General features: G+C 38.9%; 1 protein-coding gene and 1 long non-coding RNA gene across 2 annotated transcripts in view; one reads left to right on the forward strand and one right to left on the reverse strand.

Annotated features, from left to right (window-relative positions):
- The window catches only part of cacna2d1a (calcium channel, voltage-dependent, alpha 2/delta subunit 1a), a 62,345-nt gene that overhangs the window by 34,258 nt on the left and 6,776 nt on the right, over nt 1-21,311 (reverse strand). Inside the window, exons 2-6 of the mRNA XM_077544265.1 lie at nt 19,057-19,138; nt 16,823-16,939; nt 12,949-13,008; nt 12,607-12,642; nt 11,886-12,012 (exon numbers count right to left, since the gene is read on the reverse strand). Coding sequence (XP_077400391.1) covers nt 11,886-12,012; nt 12,607-12,642; nt 12,949-13,008; nt 16,823-16,939; nt 19,057-19,138 — 422 coding nt within the window. The remainder of the gene's footprint in view (nt 1-11,885; nt 12,013-12,606; nt 12,643-12,948; nt 13,009-16,822; nt 16,940-19,056; nt 19,139-21,311) is intronic.
- On the forward strand, nt 929-9,179 carry LOC144034994 (uncharacterized). The gene is made up of 2 exons (XR_013288338.1): nt 929-2,444; nt 3,695-9,179. It is a non-coding gene; the product is annotated as an uncharacterized LOC144034994 (long non-coding RNA).

Here is a 21,311-nt window from a genome sequence, read left to right on the forward strand (position 1 = left end):
AGATTTAAAAAAATACAACCTAAAACATACATAGATGGTTTTGTTGTAAGTAGTGAGTCAGCATCCATTTAATTTAAGTATAAAATATATGATTGACATTGAAGGATATTATAACATTTTAATACCTATTTTCATATATCGATTATTGTTACTGATCATGAACATTTTAATTCTTCATTTTAAGTTTGTCAAAGTGTCTTGTGTCCTGAGCAGGGCACATGATGTTGACCTCGTATGTTCTGGGTTAAAGCTGGGACCATATTATTTAGTCTAGAAAAGTTCCTTCTCATCACTTTGTACGAAAACATATTTTCGCCCTTGATTTTGCTATACACTGATTGGTCCAGAATTTCTTGTTTTATTTTGTACACGTACATTGTGGTCTTGAACAGAACTTGTTTTGCTTTTCCATTAGTCACGGTCATTGGTGCTTTTGGGTCAAATGATAAAGTGAGATTTTGTTATGAAGAAGAATATGAAAAGTGCCTTGAAAATATACATATTTTGGCCAGAGACGAAGACAGCTGCAACTGCACTAAGAGTTCTATTGTTTGACATGTCCTTCAACTGTATAACACATTTGCTCATTCATGAAGGGAGAGATATTCTGCTTGGAGACTGAATTGTAATAAAAGGCTGGCCCTTCGAGAGGAGGGTGTGCATTGTTGATCAAAACCTGTCGGAGTTTGATTCAATGGTGTAACAGGAGATCTCCTCTAAGAATTATCCTGCGCAGGAAACTCTGTTCATTTCTCATCTCACCAGTTGGTTTATTGGACACGCAAAAAGTTATGGATTAACTACACCCCTCAGTTGGTGATTTTAATATACCTTCTTCAGTTGGTGACCCTCCGACGGCAAGGCGTTTGACGGTTGTTGCGTTCGCGGACGGTTTGAATTCCTGGCGCCATATTAATTGAGGTAAGTGGAGATCTTATCCACGTTTGAGGAATTCTTTCTGTCTAGGAGCGCTCCGGCCGCCATGCGTTCTTGTAAGATAGCCAAATCAAGGGTGAGATTTGTGTGAGCAGAGGTAGAAGTTTAAGTTGTTTGGTTGTATGGAGTCAATAATTGTGGAATTTCCTACGGTATTTTAAGTATACATATTTGTGGTGCACATTGAATTGAATAGCGATCGCTAGTAAGTCAGTCTGGGAAACATTTTGTCTTTACAAATTTGTTTTTACAGACGATAGATACGTAGATAATTGATTTGAAGTCTATGTATATGAGATAAGAGATATATGAAGTTGAGAGTAAGTCAGTCTGGGAAACATTTTGTCTTTACAAATTTGTTTTTACAGACGATAGATACGTAGATAATTGATTTGAAGTCTATGTATATGAGATAAGAGATATAAGATGAAGTTGAGAGTAAGTCAGTCTGGGAAACATTTTTGTCTTTACAATTTTGTTTTTACAGACGATAGATACGTAGATAATTGATTTGAAGTCTGTGTATATGAGAGTAAGTCAGCTGGAGAAGCATTATTCTTTTACCAGCGTTAGATGTGTGGGCATTGGTTTTACGTCCATACATATTTAAGTTGAGAGAAGTCGGCTCAAAAAGCATCTTTGTCTTGATCCCTGCCTGATGCGCGGGAGAGACAAACACTTTGTTTTTATGAGTAATAGATTCTTGGGTAATTAGATACAAAGATCCTTGAATAAGTGTTGCCGATTAAAGCTGCGGGAGGATCGACTGCTTCATTTTCTAGGGACAAAGGACTCAACTTATAGGAAGTCAGATTGACATAAAACGGATTTAGTACGCCGTTTTAAGATTAATCGATAGGTCTATGAATAATTGGATATTGACATTTTTAGACAAGATATAAGAGATAAGATGTATTGACTCAACTCGTGGAAGTCGGGCTGACTAAAGCATATTTGATACGACGCTTTAGATCAAGCCAATAGGTCTATTGAATATTCGTGATTAAAATTCAAAGACAAAGAAACTGTTGAAGCTGGGGTAGCGCAGTTGACATCCGGATATTTATGTGTTGATATGTCGTACAAAACGACATGTCTTGTCTGTCCGTTGTGTGTGTATGCCGTCTGATCGGTGAAGAAACTCTAACGTTACGGTAAAATCTTAAAGGGACCGCGACGAGAACAGTTGATTAATTCTGTTATAAGTGAGACGTCACTTCATTTAAATATTAATACAACTGAACTATGATAATCTACAATATAATATAATACAAATCAATAAGCTATAAAATACCTGAGTTAATAATTAAGACGAAACATGGACACTCTATTTGAACTCAAAACACAGTGGTTTGACCCGAATGGGATTCCGTTGAGTTTAGATGGGATGACGCTGGATAAACAAATTGGAAACGCATGCGCTGTGGCTATAGGGATTTTACCTACAAAGGCTAAACGAGAAACAAAAAAAGAACTTTGCGACTGGATGCAAGACGGCTGTAGAAAAGGTTATTTTCCGTCATTACAATCTGCAGTGTGTCTAATCTCTTTGATGAAGAACGTTGAACTTGCATGTGTGAAAAAACGTCACGAACTAGATGAGCTGGTGCAACACACATCTGTAATTTCTTCGAGTGGAAGAAAAGCCAGAAATGATCGAAAGCTTGTTGACAAAATAATGAATAATGCTAGAATACTAGCTTTAGGTATTTTTGTGAAGTTATAACCATTTATATAACTAAATAATGATATAAGACTAAATGATTTGACCTGATATGACTTCCGCTAGTCGGAATTAAAGCTTCCGGATTAATCATACCGTTTAAATAATGACTTAAAATGTAATTAATATTGAACGACGGGACTTGATTATATTGTGAAAAAGGTTAGTTTATTCTAATAAGATATGGCATTTGTTCGATGGTTTTAATGACGGCAATTTAACTTTGAATGTGCGTACACGGCGACCGCCCGTTAATAATGTTATGAGTGTATGTAATTTTATATAGAGGAGAGTCCCGGACGTATCTTTAAGAAAAGTGTATTGAAAAAATGATGAATACTGAAATGTTGCTTTGCAAATAAAATAACTGTATAATACAAATTTATGTAATAAAACAAATTAAGCCGTTTAATAAGCGCTAAACGGGATAAATTAATTAGACGGTAAAATTACTAATAAAACTTCTAACGCTAAAACCCGCAATTGTCTGCGTTAAATAATTGAACGACATTATATAAATTGTTGCCGTAACTGATTTTATAAGCCCCTTACATAAATTTCTTAAGCACTAATGTTGAATACTTAAACTGGCTTCAAGAGTGCAAATACGTCATATTTAAAAATTATGTTTGCTATAAAACGAACGAATATTAATACACAAATAACATAGAGAGGTATAGTTTTAAGATATTATAAAATTTAGATGCATGTCTTATGCTTGTAGAGCATGGGTGGCTTTGACTGATTGTAGTTGCTATGACTCATTCCCTTTCTCGGGTTAAAAAATGCCAACAGCCATCAATCTTTGTAATGAGGTCAAATAAAATGTTTTTATAAAAGGTAATGTTAATTGTGTGATTGTTTTAGATTAAATAGTTTAGTCTCTACTCTTATTTTAATAATAATAATAACTAAAAACAAATAACTTGGATGGCAATTAATGTGGAATAATTCTTATATAGATGATTGTTTTTTCCCTTATGATTTTGTTTGTGCGCGAGAACATTGTTTGATAAATTTTAAATATCTTTTCAGAATCAGGAGACACACCCATTAAGGACAATTGGGGTCGCACCAAAGTGCCATGTTCCGGTCCTGGGGATGAAGTAATGTGTTAATTATAATTTAAAAGGAGTTTTTTATTTATTTTTTTCTCCGACGTTTATAAATAGAAAGTAATTTTAATCTCTCCTGAATATATTTAACCTTTGAATTTGACATTTGAAGTCTCATTACAAACAGACTGGGGAAGCTATCTGGAAGAAACACATTTTTGACATAATTTGAGGTGCTATGTAATTAAAAATCATTCCTGCTTTGACGTTTGACTAAAGGCTGACTTTACGGGCTGCGGCCTCCATTGAGAAAACATTAATTGAAAACTACACACTTATTAATTAACTATATTTGTAAATTGTTAGAGTATATCTGTCCTATTTTATCCTAAGTATTATTTATGAAGGTATGCAAAACATATTAAATTAAATATTGTAAACCATAACAAATATTGACATATAATTAGCAATTATTTAAAATTGTAAACTTTCATTGTTTTAATTATTATTTTTTTTTATTATTTTTATTTTTATTTAATTTTTTTAATAAAGGAAGTTTTTGGTTTTAATATTTACTGACATGTTATAACCTAAATACTGTTGGGGCAGATTTTAATGTTTTCAGTCGAGTGAGGATTATTGGTCAAGGGTCATTATTTCGGAACAAAGTCAACTGGCGGGACACAGACCTCTTTAAAAACCCCCACCCACAAAGAAACTGCAACTGCCACCACCATCAGAGGGGCGTGATGCAGCCATCATCACAAAACATCCTGCCAATACCTGATGGAGAGGGGAGGTTCCTGGCGCCACCTGTTGCAACAATGACTGTGCCATCATATACAAATGTGATAAAAGAAAAACTGCTCCACTGCCCAATGCACACAATGCTCCGCACGAACTGTCCTATGAAAAACTGCTCCATATGCTCTGCACAAGCGTCCTTAAAGCATTCCTGCGTCCAGAACTGTCCACTACGATGGTGACTCAACCCCACAAACAATGCTTTCCTTGAATTAGTGATACCGGGCCATATGATGTGATACTGACTGTTTACACTGCACTCTATTTTTGACAGATATAAGGTGATAACATCTACAGTAAAACATTTCGTAAATATAATGAACTGATTGACAACACTATATACACACAGATTTATTACATTTTAAAAACGTTTGATGTCTATTTTGATTTGATCTGATTTGTTTATCTCTGTCTATTTTGAAACAGTCAGCTTTTTGGACAAACATCAAAAAGGGGGACTAGCAAGCTTAATGGTAACATTAAAACTAAGGGCAACTTTATGTATTAATAATAATTGATGAATTGGCTGAAAACTGAGATTCTTTGTAAAATTCATTGGCATAAGCTACAATATTTTTATAGTACAAAAGATAATACAGGTAAATTTCGTCTGGTTTCAGAAATTGAAACAGCTAATATGAATACAGACAGATAAGATACAATTTATTTCAATCTTAATTATTATATTTTACTTTTTTAAGTTTGGTCTTCTAGTGTTTTCCCGAATTCTCTTTTGAAATTTAAATAGTTGCTTGGGACGCATTGTCGAATTTGCTGGTTAAATGTAAAATTTTCCCCTCTTTCTAAACAAAAAGCAAGCAAAATTTATTTACTGCAAAACTTTATATATTAGTCTGAAAGAGTCTCTAAAGCGATTTTTTTTTTTTTTTTTTTTTCAGATGGGGGAATTATTGGTTGGTCTGGGTATATCGTCGCGAAGGACACAAACAGTCCATGTTAAATAAATAAATTTAAAATTAAAAGTTAGTCTTAATGCGATAATTATAGATAGTCCGTGAGAATGAATTTTACAGGAGGACAATTGGGGATTTCCTTGACCATGGAGAAGGAGTAAGTTTTGGCAGGGACGGCGAAAATAAGGTGAATATGTTCCATTTCTATTTCTATTTTTCCCTTGGGGCCCTGGGGTTAGATGTTATTTTTTGATTTTATTTGTTGACGAAAGTTGCATTTATTTAATGGCTGGAAGCACATCCATGCTATATCTATAACAATAAATATTATAAAACATTCCAATAATTATTACATTCTGTAAACAAAATTGGCCTCGTCAGATTTGAACTGGCTAAAGATTTTCATTTTTTGCATTTAAGAATGTGCTCAGGTCATTAAAGTCAGCCAAAGGCTGGATCCTAATTAAATGTCACAACAAACAGAATTTTTTCCCACAGGAGAGGCCTACAGAACTTTACTAACATTTACTAACCCCTAACTAATAACACTACCAAAATGCTCTTTCAAAAAGAAGGGATGTGAATAAATGTTTATTAGTGACTAAATGAAAATATTTTGCACCCAGATAAGGTGATGAAAAGGTCAATCTAGTCCAGTCCACGGGGCACCTGGTTCCACATCTTGCCTATTAGACCAGCCGGAGGTCCGCCTTCTACTCAACCCCCACCTTCAGGAGCCAGCCACCACCGGGAATCAACAGAGAGACCAGCCAGCTGCTCCAGTGACCAGACGTGCCAGCCGAGAGGCCATTCAACTGCTTCCAGTGTCAGCTAACGAGCTGAGGAATTACTACATGAAGATTGAGTTTCGCTGAGGACGTCTTTCGAATGGAAACAGGAGGAATGTGTCCCTTTTTCCAGGGCATTCCACAAAGAATGAGTCACAACTTGGGAAGATAAAATCCCGGTGACCGATTTTTGCACCCCTGGCAGTTGGAGAGAGGCAGAAGGACCCTCTTCACAAAAAGGCTCTGTTCAACCTTCTGCTGATGCTGCTCAAGGAACCTGAGTGCACCATCCACACAAGAAAATAAAGAAAGTGACGACTGTTTAAAAAAAAAAAAAAAAAAAAAATCACAAGATGGCTGCTTCGAAGAGACAATGCGTCTTCAATTGCGTCTGCATCACGACACTCTTTCTTATACTGACTGTTATGCCAATTTTGTGTTTTTGGGATCCCCTAACCACATCTGTAAACGCAACCACAAAAATTCGGGCTAAGCGAGACATGAACTCTCCACACATTCCCTGGGTTATATCCAAAACGTATGATGACTCAGTCACGGTGACAGTTGCCCCAAACACAAACACCTCTGTCAAAATTCCCATTACGTCATTAAAGGGATTTAGAGGATGGGAAGAGACAAGGGGAGGAATATGGGTGAAATATTGGTGGTATTTGACAGGAAATGTTGCGCAACTAGATTGGGGTACTTTTATAACCACCCAAAGTGGACAATATTGGCCACCGGGAAAAAGTAAGGAGGCTGTTTTCTTTTCTAAAAGGACAACACTGCGTAAAATGGGAGGTCAACTAGAATTAACCTTTTCCATTCCCGACGGGAATATACGACCAGCTAATGTAACTCTGTACAACACCTCCTGTTTTGGATTACTGTTATGGGCATGGTCCCACGGCGTTGACCCACGTTTTCCTATTCTAATCTGTGTAAATAAGACTATGAGTAAGCTAGACCAACCAAAAATGACTAAATACTCAATGGAGAATGGGGTAAAAGCTGTAAGTGTACCGATTGATGGTGTAATTGAATGGTTTAGGGTTACTACAGGAGTGTCCAAAAGCAGCAACAATTGGCTATTGCTAGCACACGAGGCAGCACACGCCTCTGGTAAGGAGTGTGTAGTATGTGTGGGACCACGACCTTTATTGAGAGTAATCCCGGCTAAAATCGAGGAACAATGTATAATGGAAATTATGAATAAAACTGCCCCAAATGCCAAATGCTCTCAATGGGATAAGATATATCCACTAGTGAATTTGCAGACAACTAAACCAATATTTTCAAAGGAAATTGCAGATGGTAATTTTTCATGTATTAAAATGACAGGTACCGGAGAACAATTGGGAGAACTAGATCACATTTCACACTGCACTACAATAATAAATGTGGGTCAAAAATTCAAGCCGCAATCAAGGGCTGACATTTGGTGGTGGTGTGGGCATAATCAGATATTTGACAAGTTGCCTTGGGATGGCAAAGGATATTGTGCTCTCATCACCCTTCTTCTGCCAGTACAACTTTTTCCCACCTCGGTTGATAACCTTTTACAAATGATTGACACTTGGGAACCACAATCTTCTCCTCCTTTCCATAGAATTAAACGATCTTCTTGGCAACAGGAAAATGTCCCCACCTACATTGATGCAATTGGAGTGCCGAGAGGTGTGCCAAATGAATACAAATTGACTAATCAAATAACTTCAGGATTTGAATCCCTAATTTGTTGGTGGTGTACCATTAACAAAAATGTAGACAGAATTAATTATGTGCATTACAATGTACAAAGACTAGGAAATTGGACTCAATCTGGATTTGAAGCTGTACATGGCCAATTGGCTGCCACATCTTTGATGGCTTTTCAGAACCGAATTGCACTTGATATGCTATTGGCAGAAAAAGGGGGAGTTTGCTCAATGTTCGCAGATCAATGTTGTACCTTCATTCCTAATAATACCGCACCGGATGGTACTTTAACTATTGCAATTAAGGGACTCCGGACACTTAATAGAAAGATGAATGAACACTCGGGTATAGACACTTCGCTATGGGATAATTGGATGACTGTATTTGGCCGCTACAAAACCTTAATTTCCACAATTTTGATATCAATTGCTGTATTTACGGCTCTAATAACAATATGCGGATGTTGTTGTATACCCTGTATTCGTTCCCTTTGCGAGAAAATTATTTCTGCCGCAATTGAAAAACAGGACGTACGAAATAAGTCTTCTTACATGATGATGGAGGCTATTACTTCCTCAGCCCGGCCTGCTGCAACATCCGATGTAGATCCCGCTGGAATCTTTGTGTAAAATGTTTAAATATTTAGTTATTGGGCTTAGTGTTTACGTAAGCCCAAAAGGGGGACTGAAGGATATTATAACATTTTAATACCTATTTTCATATATCGATTATTGTTACTGATCATGAACATTTTAATTCTTCATTTTAAGTTTGTCAAAGTGTCTTGTGTCCTGAGCAGGGCACATGATGTTGACCTCGTATGTTCTGGGTTAAAGCTGGGACCATATTATTTAGTCTAGAAAAGTTCCTTCTCATCACTTTGTACGAAAACATATTTTCGCCCTTGATTTTGCTATACACTGATTGGTCCAGAATTTCTTGTTTTATTTTGTACACGTACATTGTGGTCTTGAACAGAACTTGTTTTGCTTTTCCATTAGTCACGGTCATTGGTGCTTTTGGGTCAAATGATAAAGTGAGATTTTGTTATGAAGAAGAATATGAAAAGTGCCTTGAAAATATACATATTTTGGCCAGAGACGAAGACAGCTGCAACTGCACTAAGAGTTCTATTGTTTGACATGTCCTTCAACTGTATAACACATTTGCTCATTCATGAAGGGAGAGATATTCTGCTTGGAGACTGAATTGTAATAAAAGGCTGGCCCTTCGAGAGGAGGGTGTGCATTGTTGATCAAAACCTGTCGGAGTTTGATTCAATGGTGTAACAGGAGATCTCCTCTAAGAATTATCCTGCGCAGGAAACTCTGTTCATTTCTCATCTCACCAGTTGGTTTATTGGACACGCAAAAAGTTATGGATTAACTACACCCCTCAGTTGGTGATTTTAATATACCTTCTTCAACATCTAATAAGAGAAATGTAGTCTGATTCAGCATTCACACAGCAAACAGTGGTGAGCCCCACAAATCAACTTTTTCCATCCACTTCACTCCTCCTCGCCACCATGAAGCCCCGCAGCCGCAGCTAGGCTGACTTTCCATGCTTTGTAGGGTATGAAGGCCCCCCCAGGCCCCGCCTTCAAGTGTGTGACAAACGCTCACAATTTGAACTCCTTCGCGCTCCTTCAGGACAAACCATGCTCAGTCCTAAACAAGATGATGCAAAATACCTCGACACGCCACCTGGTGGCAAATGTGTTGAATTACACTTACAACAAACCTTCACACATATGAACCAAAATGCTCATAAAGTATCAACCAACGCATCATCATTCATTTTTTTTCTCAAAAGGGTAAACTGCAAGTGAGGTCAACAAGAGGGGGACGGAGGTTTGTCTGCGCATCATCGCCCACCCTTACGCCGCTGACAGCAATGAAGTGGCGGCGAGCCAAGTGGCGAAAGGTGGCCCATCGTCTGCTCACTGGCAGCAACCGCCGTCTGCCGCCACAATTACTGTACTGTACGCACTGTCACATGAATTTAGATCCATCCCGCCCTCCCTCCCTCCATCCATCCATCCATAGTATCCATCCACCCATCCATCCATGCATAGTATCCATCCACCCATCCATCCATCCATCCATCACTCCCTCCCTCCCTCCCTCCCTCCCTCTCTCCATCCATCCACCTCGGCTAATAATATTCCAACTTTTTTCGTAACACCTCCAGAAGGTGTCCCGATATTTTTGGCCACATGTAGCTTGCAGTCACAAATGAAACCGGACACGGCGGAAGGGAAAATCTATTTCCACGCCATGAGCCGGGCCGCGGGGAGGCGGCTCGAGAACACACAGTGGCGGCGTGGCGGTATCGCGGCACGTCACCGCCGCGCGCCCGCCTCGGCCTGACAGGTGCCACACAGCGTCGGCGCAAACGGGCATCAGATACATGACCGCGGGGGCCGCCAGGGCCCTCCTTTGGCGCCGCGCGTCCACGCCGATCTGCCTAATGAGCGGAGAGGGCAGAGGATGGGCGCCGTGCGAGGAACGTGACACGCACACGCTGTGATTCATGGCATGAGATGGATCCCTCTCGCTGGAATGGATCAGGAGGGAAAATAGAACCCAATCAAGAGCGACTAATGTGGAATAAGATGGAATATTAGTCGTGAGAGGGTCAAATGTGTCTCCTCTATTAATAGCCGTGATTGGAGAAGATGATTAGCTGTAGAGAAAACTGGGAAAAATGATGAGAGGAGCAATATTTGAAAAAGAAAAAAAGAAAAGCGACAAGGACGCCAGTCAGGTCCAGACAAAGTCGTCGTAAATCCAGTTAGTGGACGGCATTGTGACATTGTTGCCATGGAAATGCCAGCTCGCCTCAGTGTTGTCGCTGGGAGAAGGATGGGAGGGAAGAAGGGAGAGCATGCAACTACGCCCGAACCCCGCCAAGGAGGGAAAAAAATCCACTAGCTGATCAAACGAGCATGAAAACGCATAGGTAAGTGAGTTATGCTAAATACAAACGTGATCACAAACCAGACAATTCACTTCAAGTGTACCAATAAAAAGGAACAAGGCCAGTGATGCTAAATGCTATAAAAAAGAAACGGCATAAAAATTGAGTTGAGCTAAGTCCACAGACCTGAGATGTACACTTAGGTAGGGATGACACGCCCCTTTTGAGCAGCGTGCCCCCAGTGGCGCTATGCGAGGAGGGCCAAATATGGAGGACTAAAAATGCCCAAAAAAGTAAAAGAAAAAAGAAATAAAAGTGAAAATAAAAATGAATATAAAAATGTAATTCAAAAATTAAATACAAAAAATACTATAAATGCAAATAAAAGCAACAAAAAATATAGTTGTACATAAATAAGTTAATAAAAGGAAAAAATAATAATAATTAAAAAAAAAATGAAAAAAGGAGAGCAATGATGATGACATGTCAAATCGGTAAAATTACCGAATGAACAATACTGAGCTCTCCAGGAAAAAAGAAAAAAAGGAAAAATAATAATAATAATAATAATAATAATAAGTTAATAAAAGTAAGAATAAATATATAAAAAATTAAAACACGAGATAAAAAAAGTAAAAATAAATAATAAATGGATAAAAAAAATACTTAGGGCCGCATTTCATTTTTATGATGCGTTTCATGCTGACGCCATCTAAAATAAATAATTATCATTTATTGATTTTAATTCTATTTGTATATGTATTTTTGTATTTATCTTGAATCTTTTTTTTTTTTACTTTTACATATTTATGTATATATATTTTAGTTGCTTTTATTTCCATTTACAGTATATTATTTTGTTGTATTTAATTTTTGAATTATACTTTTATTTCATTTATATTATTTATTATTATATTTGTTTTGATTTTCACTTTTATTTATTGACTTATTTTGGCAATTTTGTTCCTTCATAGGCAAAGGCGTCAGCGTATGTGGATGGCAAGGAAGTCAAAAACAAAACACACACACACACGTGGACACTTACAGCCCTCGTATATGTCGGTGGGGATGTGAACGGCCGTGGTGTTGTACGAGACCAGACGCTGGAAGTCAGGGTCCACGTGGAAGTCGTCGGGAACGTAGCGGTTCTTCTTCTTCTCCGTCTGATTGAGCTGCGCAAAGCACCACACGGCAAAAGTTGGAAAACGCGTGGACACTTGTTGGGTGTCGTGATTAGAAGCATGTTGGATTCCTGGCCTTGTCTACGGCTGATTGGTTTAAAATTTGCTAATTTCTCTATGGAGTTTGAGCATCCATCTACACAACAACAATGATATATTAGTGTTTTTGAGTACGACCAAATGGTTATTTTTTTCCACAGTTTTTTGTTTGTTCTGTCTTTCGTTTGCTACTACGTCTTTTCCACAAGTGACTTTCTTCTGGCTTCTGATTGGCCAAAATGATCTTCTAGCTTATGGCACCGCCTACCTACGGATGGATATGGAGAAATATAAACGTGGGAAGAGAGGAAAGGGGTGTGTTATGTCAAATACAGAGTGACAGGAGTGCACTGTGGGTGCACGTGCTGCTTTCGCACCGCGGCAGCGCACGGGAACGAGAAGCCCATCCCGGCTTATCAGAGGCGACAGATGACATCTGAGGCCATGTGGGGGGGGGGGGGGGGGGGGGGGGGGTGGAGTATGCTCTTGAGTAGAAGTTCACCAAATACTCAATAAAGCCACAAAATATTCCAATGTTGTACTCACGTCGTCTTTGGCGTTGTAGTAAATGATTTTGTCAGGCTGGGAAAAGACGAGAGACAAGTGGGACATGAGGGTTCGACTAAAATATGAATGACATTTGCAGAAATCATACGCATATGCAGTCATGACAATTGGTGATAATTGACTTTTAATGCAAAATGCTCGTTATGCCAAAAAGATGAAGTGTTCACAACTATATTCAGTATTCCAACAAAAATATAAAGAAATAAAATAACTAAAATGGCGATGAAGATCATTCTTCTCATTGTTTTTTTTTCCTGACAATAATTAAACACTATAACCCGTCAATATATTGGCAATTACTTCAATACATTCCCGACTCACCTCGCTGTTGACTTGCCATACGTGAAACTTTTGCAGGACTTCCGCCTCTGTTGCCAGCCTCTAAAAGACATCAAAAGTCATACAACTGACTATAATCACTTGGATGCAGCTCTTCTATTGGACAATGAGTGCAAAATAGGACTCGCAGCATCATGCTATAATTAACACCCCTCCCCATACACCTATTGAACACGCTGCCATATTTGGGCATAATGACTTGGTTAATGGGTTTATAATGCGCTCATCTTTTAATCTGTACCTGCTCCTCAAAGGCAGCGTACTATTAATTTCCCATGGGAAGATCTCAAATCTACCGGTGACTTGAACGCCACGCAGGACTGAAAGGCCATTTGCAGTGGGAGTGGGTGTTTAAAAAAAAAAAAAAGGGGGTAAAAATGAAGAGTATGAATTATTCAATCAGCCATCGTGTGGAACTGAACAAGACATCCGCAAGGATCACGCCGTCCCTTTTGTGATTCGCCGGACCTCAAACACGAAACCCTTGAGCATTTTGTCTTTTCTTTGCCTCATTCATGAAGTCAGTGTTCCACTTACATGTCAAATGACTCGACTGATGAATGAGAAAGTACACATAAAACGCCTCGTATGTGGAAGTTGCATAATTCATTGGCGGCGGGTGGCGACATGGTGGCACGTTTAAGCGACGTTTGGGCTAAGTTGCTCAGCCACTTCAAGTCAGCGCTGGCACGAGCGCAAACAACATCGCCTCTTGGCTACGTTGGGCTCCTCTAATTGTGCTAAAAATGCAAAGTCGTACTTCTCCGAGGAGACAAGCGAGGCATCGGGGCTTGAAAACAGCCCCACACCAAAACACGTGAGCTATCGTTGATTATCAGTCAGGGATACGATGCACTTGTGAATTTTCAGCACAACTGCCTGAACTTTGAATGTCTGCTATGGTAATGCTAACAAACAATGCAATTGTGTGCAACATTGTATGTAGATATGCAATTATCACTACATTCTTTATCCTATGCATAAACAACTAATATTACTGCAGCTTATTAAGCCATTTAAGTGTGAAAGTCTTCATTTGTGTCTGACTGTTTTATACTGCACCTTGATTAATGTCATTTCCATTCATTTCAATGTGGAAAGATAATGAGATTAGGGCTGAACAATAAATTGAATTCAAATCCACATCGCAGTACAATGCAGCCGGTAGGCTTTATTTTTATGAATATGTAAATTGCATTTATTTAAATAGTGTCTAGATAAGTTCAGTGCATGTTTTCTTAGTTTCATTAAAGTTGAAGTGTTAAAGTCACAGATTTGTTTGCATTGTTGTTGTCATTTATGATTAATTGATTTACTGTCTGTTTATTCCACACTTGCAGCCAATGTTTAAAAGACAGCAAAATCAAATCAAAGTGTTTAGTAGGGCCCAACCAATATGGATTTTTTTTTGCCGACTTTTGGAGGAAAAAAAAATACAGACTGCAGATTAATCGGTCAAAAAACAATGCATATTTAAAAAAAATCATATTTATAATATTATTTTTCACACATTTTTCCTGATTTTTATCATATTACATTTATATACATTTTAACATATATTGACTGTTTATCCGCGTTTTTGGAAGAATATTTTAGGGTTGTAAAACAAAAAATAATAATAAAATAATTATTTGGTCGATGTTTGAAAGGCCATAATCGGACCGTTTAATTGGCTGGCTGATTAATCAGTTGGGCCCAATACTGTTTAGTAAGTCAATAGCTCATTGACGTACAATAGATAAATAAACAGCCTTTTATATTAATTCATGGCTAATTAACCCTTTATATTATTTTTATGTTTCTACTACTACTACTGCTACTATTACTTTATATTAGTGTAAGCAAACCTACAACACCAAAACACCTACACAGTAAATTCTCGAGAGTAAATTTGACTCAATTTAGAGTAAATCTATTTGACTCTATTTAGAGTGGGACCAAATTTCAGTTTTAGAGTAGGCTAATATTCATACCTGGAAGAGAGTAAAATAAAGAACTGAGAAAAAATAAAAATAGAAGTCACTCAAAGGTTGAGGAACGAACTTACGACCTTCAGCTTTGGAGATGGCCTCACTACCACCTTAGCTATGCCACACCTACTGTTGGCTTACCGCTACGAGGAGACCAAAAACATCGTTTTTGCTCTTGGAGTTAGGGAAGATTTCAGCTGACAAGAGAGCAGGAGCTGCGTGGTTCATTGAGTAGATTAAGTCTCCCAAGCTGAAGGTCGTGAGTTTGGTCCTCAAACCTTGAATGACTTTTATTCATTTTTTTATTTTTCCAATTCTTTATTTTACTCTCTTCCAAATGTAAATATTACACTAAAACTGAGTCTATTAGTTAGAATTTACTGTCTATGTGTAATAAATCTGATATTCTTTATTGCAATTCACATTAATTTGTTGTAAGGGAAGAGGACCTTGAAAAGAAAAATCGCATATGAATTTTTTTCAAAATCATTCAGCCCTACTTGTTTAATGTTTTGTTTTACATATGTGCATTGTGGCATTGGCCAGAAATCCAACCTGCTGCGCAACTACACTAGCAGTGGCCACTTGTTTTCTGCCTCTCCCAAAGGTATCGCTTTGCAAGTAAACTCAAGCCCAGCACCTGTCTGTACTTCAAAGCCCCCAAACAGCTGCCACCTGCCTGCCAATGTGCAGGTGGCGGTGCGAGTGTGTGTGTGTGTGTGTGTGGGGGGGGGGGGGGTGCTCAGGAGACCAAAGCCCAAGCATCTGACTGGCACACATCTCTTCTGCTCTACATTCGTTTTCCAGTGTGATGTAGTCGTGTTTGTACACGCGTCCTAATGGTAGCTTCTAACGACTCGCGGCATGCCGAGTAGTGTCAGCTGCATAATGCACACACAGCAGAGATCAGCGACTCCACTGTAATTACGCGCCACTACACGACACGCCGCTTAAAGGGCCGTTACTCAAGTGACACCCTAATGAACACTGCGAGGATTCGCCGGCAAACTTTTGATTAACCGATGAGGGAGGACCCGGCGTGTTTATGATACCGGGTTGCCTGGCGACCGGGGGGGTGCCGTCATGGTAACCTGCCGCATCCGTCTGCGGGGCTCCGCTTGGCCTGGCAGCCCACGCGTCGGTAGATGAAGAGACGTACCATCAATGGCGAGCCACCCCGGGAACAAGAGAGGTCGCCCGCCGACTGTGGTGGGAGGCAAAAGGCTTTTTTCGGATCGACTGCCAGCCTAATGCAATCCCATAATAATAATAATAACCTTGATCATTATTCAAAGAGTCTGACTTCTTCTCGGGCTGTCTGTCTGTCTGTCCTGGTCTGCGTGGGCGCTCTTGGCAGCCATCCCAAACTGGTCGACGAGATTTCGTCAAGGTGAATGCAACCACTGTTTGAGTGGACACTTGTAGAGAATAAGATCAAAGATAGAAGTAAAACCGTAAAAAAAAGTGTCCCAGGCATTAGTCTGATGAGTCTGCTCACTTTCTGATCCAGCTTTTGCAATTATAAAGCACTTGCCTCGTTGCAGAGGATGAAAAATAAAATTCTTGATCCTGGGGGTATTTTGACAATAACACATTTAAAGACAAACATTTTTATGTTGCCTATTCAAGTGCGAACCAAAATGAAAGAAAACATTGACATTCAAAACTAAATGAAAAAACACCACATCTAATTAAAGCTTTATTGCTTGTGTAGTAACACAACATCGAAATGTAATTGTCGCAAAACGCTCGGCTGGATTGACGGGCGTAATCAATGACAAGGTAACCATGGAAACAGGGGCTTTAATTGGGTGTCCCTCCGGCTCGGTTTAGTCATGAGTCAAATTGAGCACAAAAACAAGCAACATTTTTACAGCGCTTCTCACCTTGAGGGCTTTGGAGCGGCTTTCCAGCAATCTCTCGATGTTCCCGGTCGCCGTAGACACCAACTCCTCCACGTGGTTGGTCTCCACACTGAAGTGAGTTTTATGTTTCTCATAGATCTGATGACAAAAACAGTATGGATGTTATGATTTTTTTGTGCTGAACAGTTAGTATTAATAGTACCAAAAATGGGTATTAACTAATTTGCTCCCCAAAACGTATAAATATGTTATATTTTAAATGTGTGCCAAAGACGCATTTATACGTTTTAATGGGTTTTTTACTTATGCTAGACCATACAGAAGGCTTTGATGCAGCCTCTCAACTGCACAGAATGGTTGAAGAAATGGTATTTATTACAAAAACGGCCAGCAGGTAGCAACAGAGCAAAAGAGATCAACCAGGACCATGTTGAAACAAAGCTGTTTCCCCACAGTTTGAAATAGATTTGTGAATAATGATGAAACTTAGCTATATTCTAATGCTAATTGATGCAAAACGGAAACAGATAGAAATATACTTTTTTTCCTGATGAAAAGTCTTTCCTTTGGTAGATTCCATGTTTTTATAGCAATAGAATATACAATATTCTGTGGGCCTTGCAAAATCAGTCAAAATCCAGTAAAACAGCCGGGAGCAAAAGGGGTTGCTTCAGTGAAAATAGCTGGGAGTCAATGAGTTAATGTGTGCCTGATTTCCATTGAACTTTGAGAAGGAAGCTATTACGTTTCAGTGCAAATCTAGATAAAATAGTAAAAATGTTTGGCTTTCAGAATATTTTGGGGGGTTAAAATAGTTTGAGATTTCTTATCATTGTTAGTTATATATACTGTATATAGATATATATATAAGTATTTGCAAATTGATTTAAAAAAAAAGAAGTCACAATAAGTATTGTGTAATAAAAGTAAACAACAATTCCCAAACAACTGTTTGACCTTCCTTCTTCTGGACAGCTAAACAGTAATAATAAAATAAATACATTGAAAATAAACCCCGAAAGTTTATGTATGGGATTATTTAACAAAGACGAAAGCGAAATACATTTTTGCTGTTAGCTTTTCTTCTTTTTTTTAAAATCACTCGCACTATTATTTTATTTCTTTACCAAAAATGTTTTTTCAATTGTGACAATATTGCCTGTGACACCCAAATTTCTTTTTAAAGGGTTCAACCTCATTCATTCAGTCCTTGCTAACCAGCCAAAAAGTGGCAGAAGTGATTGAACGGCCATGTCAGGTTACGTCATAATTCTAAAAGACATTTAGTGCGCTGTGGAATATGCTGGAGCAGTAGAAGCGAAAGCAAAGTGCACAATTGCCAAACAGAGCCAATTATTTTGCAGCCTGGAGGCCTTTTCAATGTCCGACGTACAAGACGGCAAGTGCATTTATTGGTTCTTCGCCCCGGGTGGTGAACAATATGAAAGAACAACTCAGCAGCAGAATTTGTTATGTTATTCCTCGGACTGAAACTGTTTATTGTTTTATGTATTTTCTACGACCCGTTTTAGTTGGGTTTAATGCCATTTACAGTAACAAACAGACGCCAGCGTGGATTTGGTTTGCCTTCCCGAATGGTACCACCAAACTTCAAATGGACAAGAAAGTGTAAAAAGGAAATAAAAATACATTTTAAATAAGCTGATATGAAGTCTTTAGTCTTGTAGGAGTAACTCAACATTGTTATTATTGTTGAGGAGTGTTTATATACTTGTTGGTTATGTCACAGTAGTTAGGATGAGATGACAATGTCATTTCACGCCAAACCTCCGAATTTGTGACCAAGTAGGGAATTTCTTATTATTTTTAATTATTATTATTTTCTACAGAGTAGCGACATTGAGGGACTTGGGCACCATCCAAACAATTTTTGGAAGGACTTCCTGATCCTTTGGCCAAGTTTAATTAGCATTCAAGCAGCCCCCTTTTCAACTTTGCATGCTGTCCAAGTTGAAACCAAGCACAGTATTAAAAAAATACATTTCAAATCAATGTTCTACATAGAGTTATGAGGATTTCTTAGAACTAACATGCTATTACACGAGCATACTATCAGTGCAGTCTACAAAGATGAGGTGAGGTGAAGTGCAGCATTAGCGCTAATGAGAAGTGTCTATTTATAGAGTTGTGGTGTAATGCATTTGAGTGAAGGTCGCTCAAAGAGGGCTAAAGGATGATTAACATAGGAATTCATAAATTCCTTTTTTTTCTTGACTTTGATTGACGTGACTCACCTGAGTGAGACTCTGCATGCCGCTGGCCTTGTCCGTGAGCGTGATCAAGTCCTTTTGCATTTGATCCACCCATTCTTTAATCCTGTGCGGACACACACGCACACACAATTAGTTCATCAGCCCACTGAGATGAATGACATTTGTTGAGTGTGTCCACACGGCATGGCAGTGTACAGTGTGCTAGCATGTGTTGCAGAGGAAGCGTAAAATAACAATGTTTAGCCAAGTGAATAGGCCGCACGTGCTTTAAGGCGGGAGCTATTCATAGATGGCAGTGTGAGTGTCACGCCCTTGGGCGGTGGGATGTCGCGACCGTCGAATGTATTCTTCTCAAAAGAAATGAGAAGACACACAGAGCTTCAGATGGTGTTGTTAAAAAACAACAACAACAACATCTAGAAATGTTCACCGCCTGAACTGCTAGCTAAAAGTCTTAGCAAATAAGAAGACAAACCTGGCAAAGGCCGTTAGCGTACACTATGATAACTGCTAGCTAAAGTTGTTAGCATTCAAGATGACTTCTGCTGGTTGAAAAACGAAACAAAATTCAATGAGTGATGCTGGCTAAAAATGTTAGCTTTCTATATTTGAACTGCTGACTAAACTTTGAATTAACTTTGAGAACGGTTGGCAAAAAAAATTATGGTTCACTATTGAAATTTCTCAATAAAGTTGTTAGCATTGCATATGAGCACTGCTGGCTAAGAAATTTAGCAATTCACTATGAGAACTACTAACTTAAAAAATTACCATTTACCATGAGACCTGTTAGCTAAAGGTTTTAGCACTCTTTATTAGAACTGCTAGCTAAAATGTTTCCATTTTTAATGCGATACCACAAAACTGTTTAGCGGTAGGACTGCTGGCTACAACTTGTAGTGTTCACGATCTGCTGACTAAAAATGTTAGAGTTTAATATTAGAACTGATAGTTAAAATCTTTTAGTATTGAGTATGAGCACTGAGAAGAACTAACTTAAAATATTACCATTTGCTCTGAAAACTGTAAAACTTTCAGCATTCAATATAACTACTGGCTAAACATTCATTTTCACTAACCTGTTTGCATTAAAATGTTTTGGAATATACTCTATAAAATGTTTAAAAAATAGATTTAATTGTAAACATGTATTAATGTAAATACTGTATATTTTCAGCTACAATAGGTAGAGTGGAAACAACCATGCGAGTACGCCAACAGACCTCCCTGAGCTTTTGAATTACAAAGTCAATAAAAAATACATGAGTGACTCCATAAAGAAAATGAACCTCATCTCCAGCCCACATTGTGCGTGCCAGCCTCTTGACCCGCCATGTTGGGGTGGGGGCTTTGACACAGGACCCCTGACTGACCATGTTATCTTATTTAAGGCAAACGTGTAACGCGAGCCGGCCATTTTTAGCCTTGCAGGGGGACAGCTGCTTGTTGCTGAGGGCAGCTATAGGATGGACAGTCAGCACATAACTGCCACCAGTGTCACCTCAAAATTACGTCGGGATTCACGTCAGATCTGCACGGTTTCAGTTCAAATAGCAAATGGTTTTGGGACTTGGGAAAACATTAAAAGTAGGGTGTTGTGATGCTCAATGTAACCTCTCAAGGCACTTGTTAAATTTGTCAGGCTTCACCCAGAGTGGACTAATTAGCCACTACCACAAATAACCATCAACGCCGCTTGCGTAACAACGGGATGTGCGACTTCCCCGGTGGACGCTGATTGCTGTGAGATTGCACCAAAGGAAACTGTTTGCCTTGATTAAGTGTTTGCTCAGCTCTTTTTCCGCCTGCCCCCGTCGCTAGAATTCACTCAGATCGGGAAGGTGACAACGTGGGAAGGAATTGAGCTAGCGGCTACTTCGAGGGCATCCGTATGAAAGTTATCGGAGCGTGCGACGCACGAGGCGTCTTTTCGCTTGCACGTTTGTCACTGATGACTACTTATGAAGCATCCGAGGCTTGTTCATGCCTTTATTTGACAATCTGTTGGCACAAAAGCGTGACAATATATCACAACATGGTGGGACTGAGAGTCGATACTGTGATATCATATTCAAATTTTGATCAATAACAGCAGAGACTGTCCGTAGACCGCAAATCATCACCTATAGCCCACAAGAGCAGCTGTGCCGATCCCAAGCCGTTGTTTACCACAAAAAAAGTTGCACAAAACAATTTTCAAGGAATGACCTCTGAACATGAGAATTCCCCAGATCTACCCCGGCTGCCCAGTTTATGGACAGCAAGTGGGTAGCGAT

This window comes from Vanacampus margaritifer, chromosome 15 (genome assembly GCF_051991255.1).
Source record: "Vanacampus margaritifer isolate UIUO_Vmar chromosome 15, RoL_Vmar_1.0, whole genome shotgun sequence".
Lineage (NCBI taxonomy): Eukaryota > Metazoa > Chordata > Actinopteri > Syngnathiformes > Syngnathidae > Vanacampus > Vanacampus margaritifer.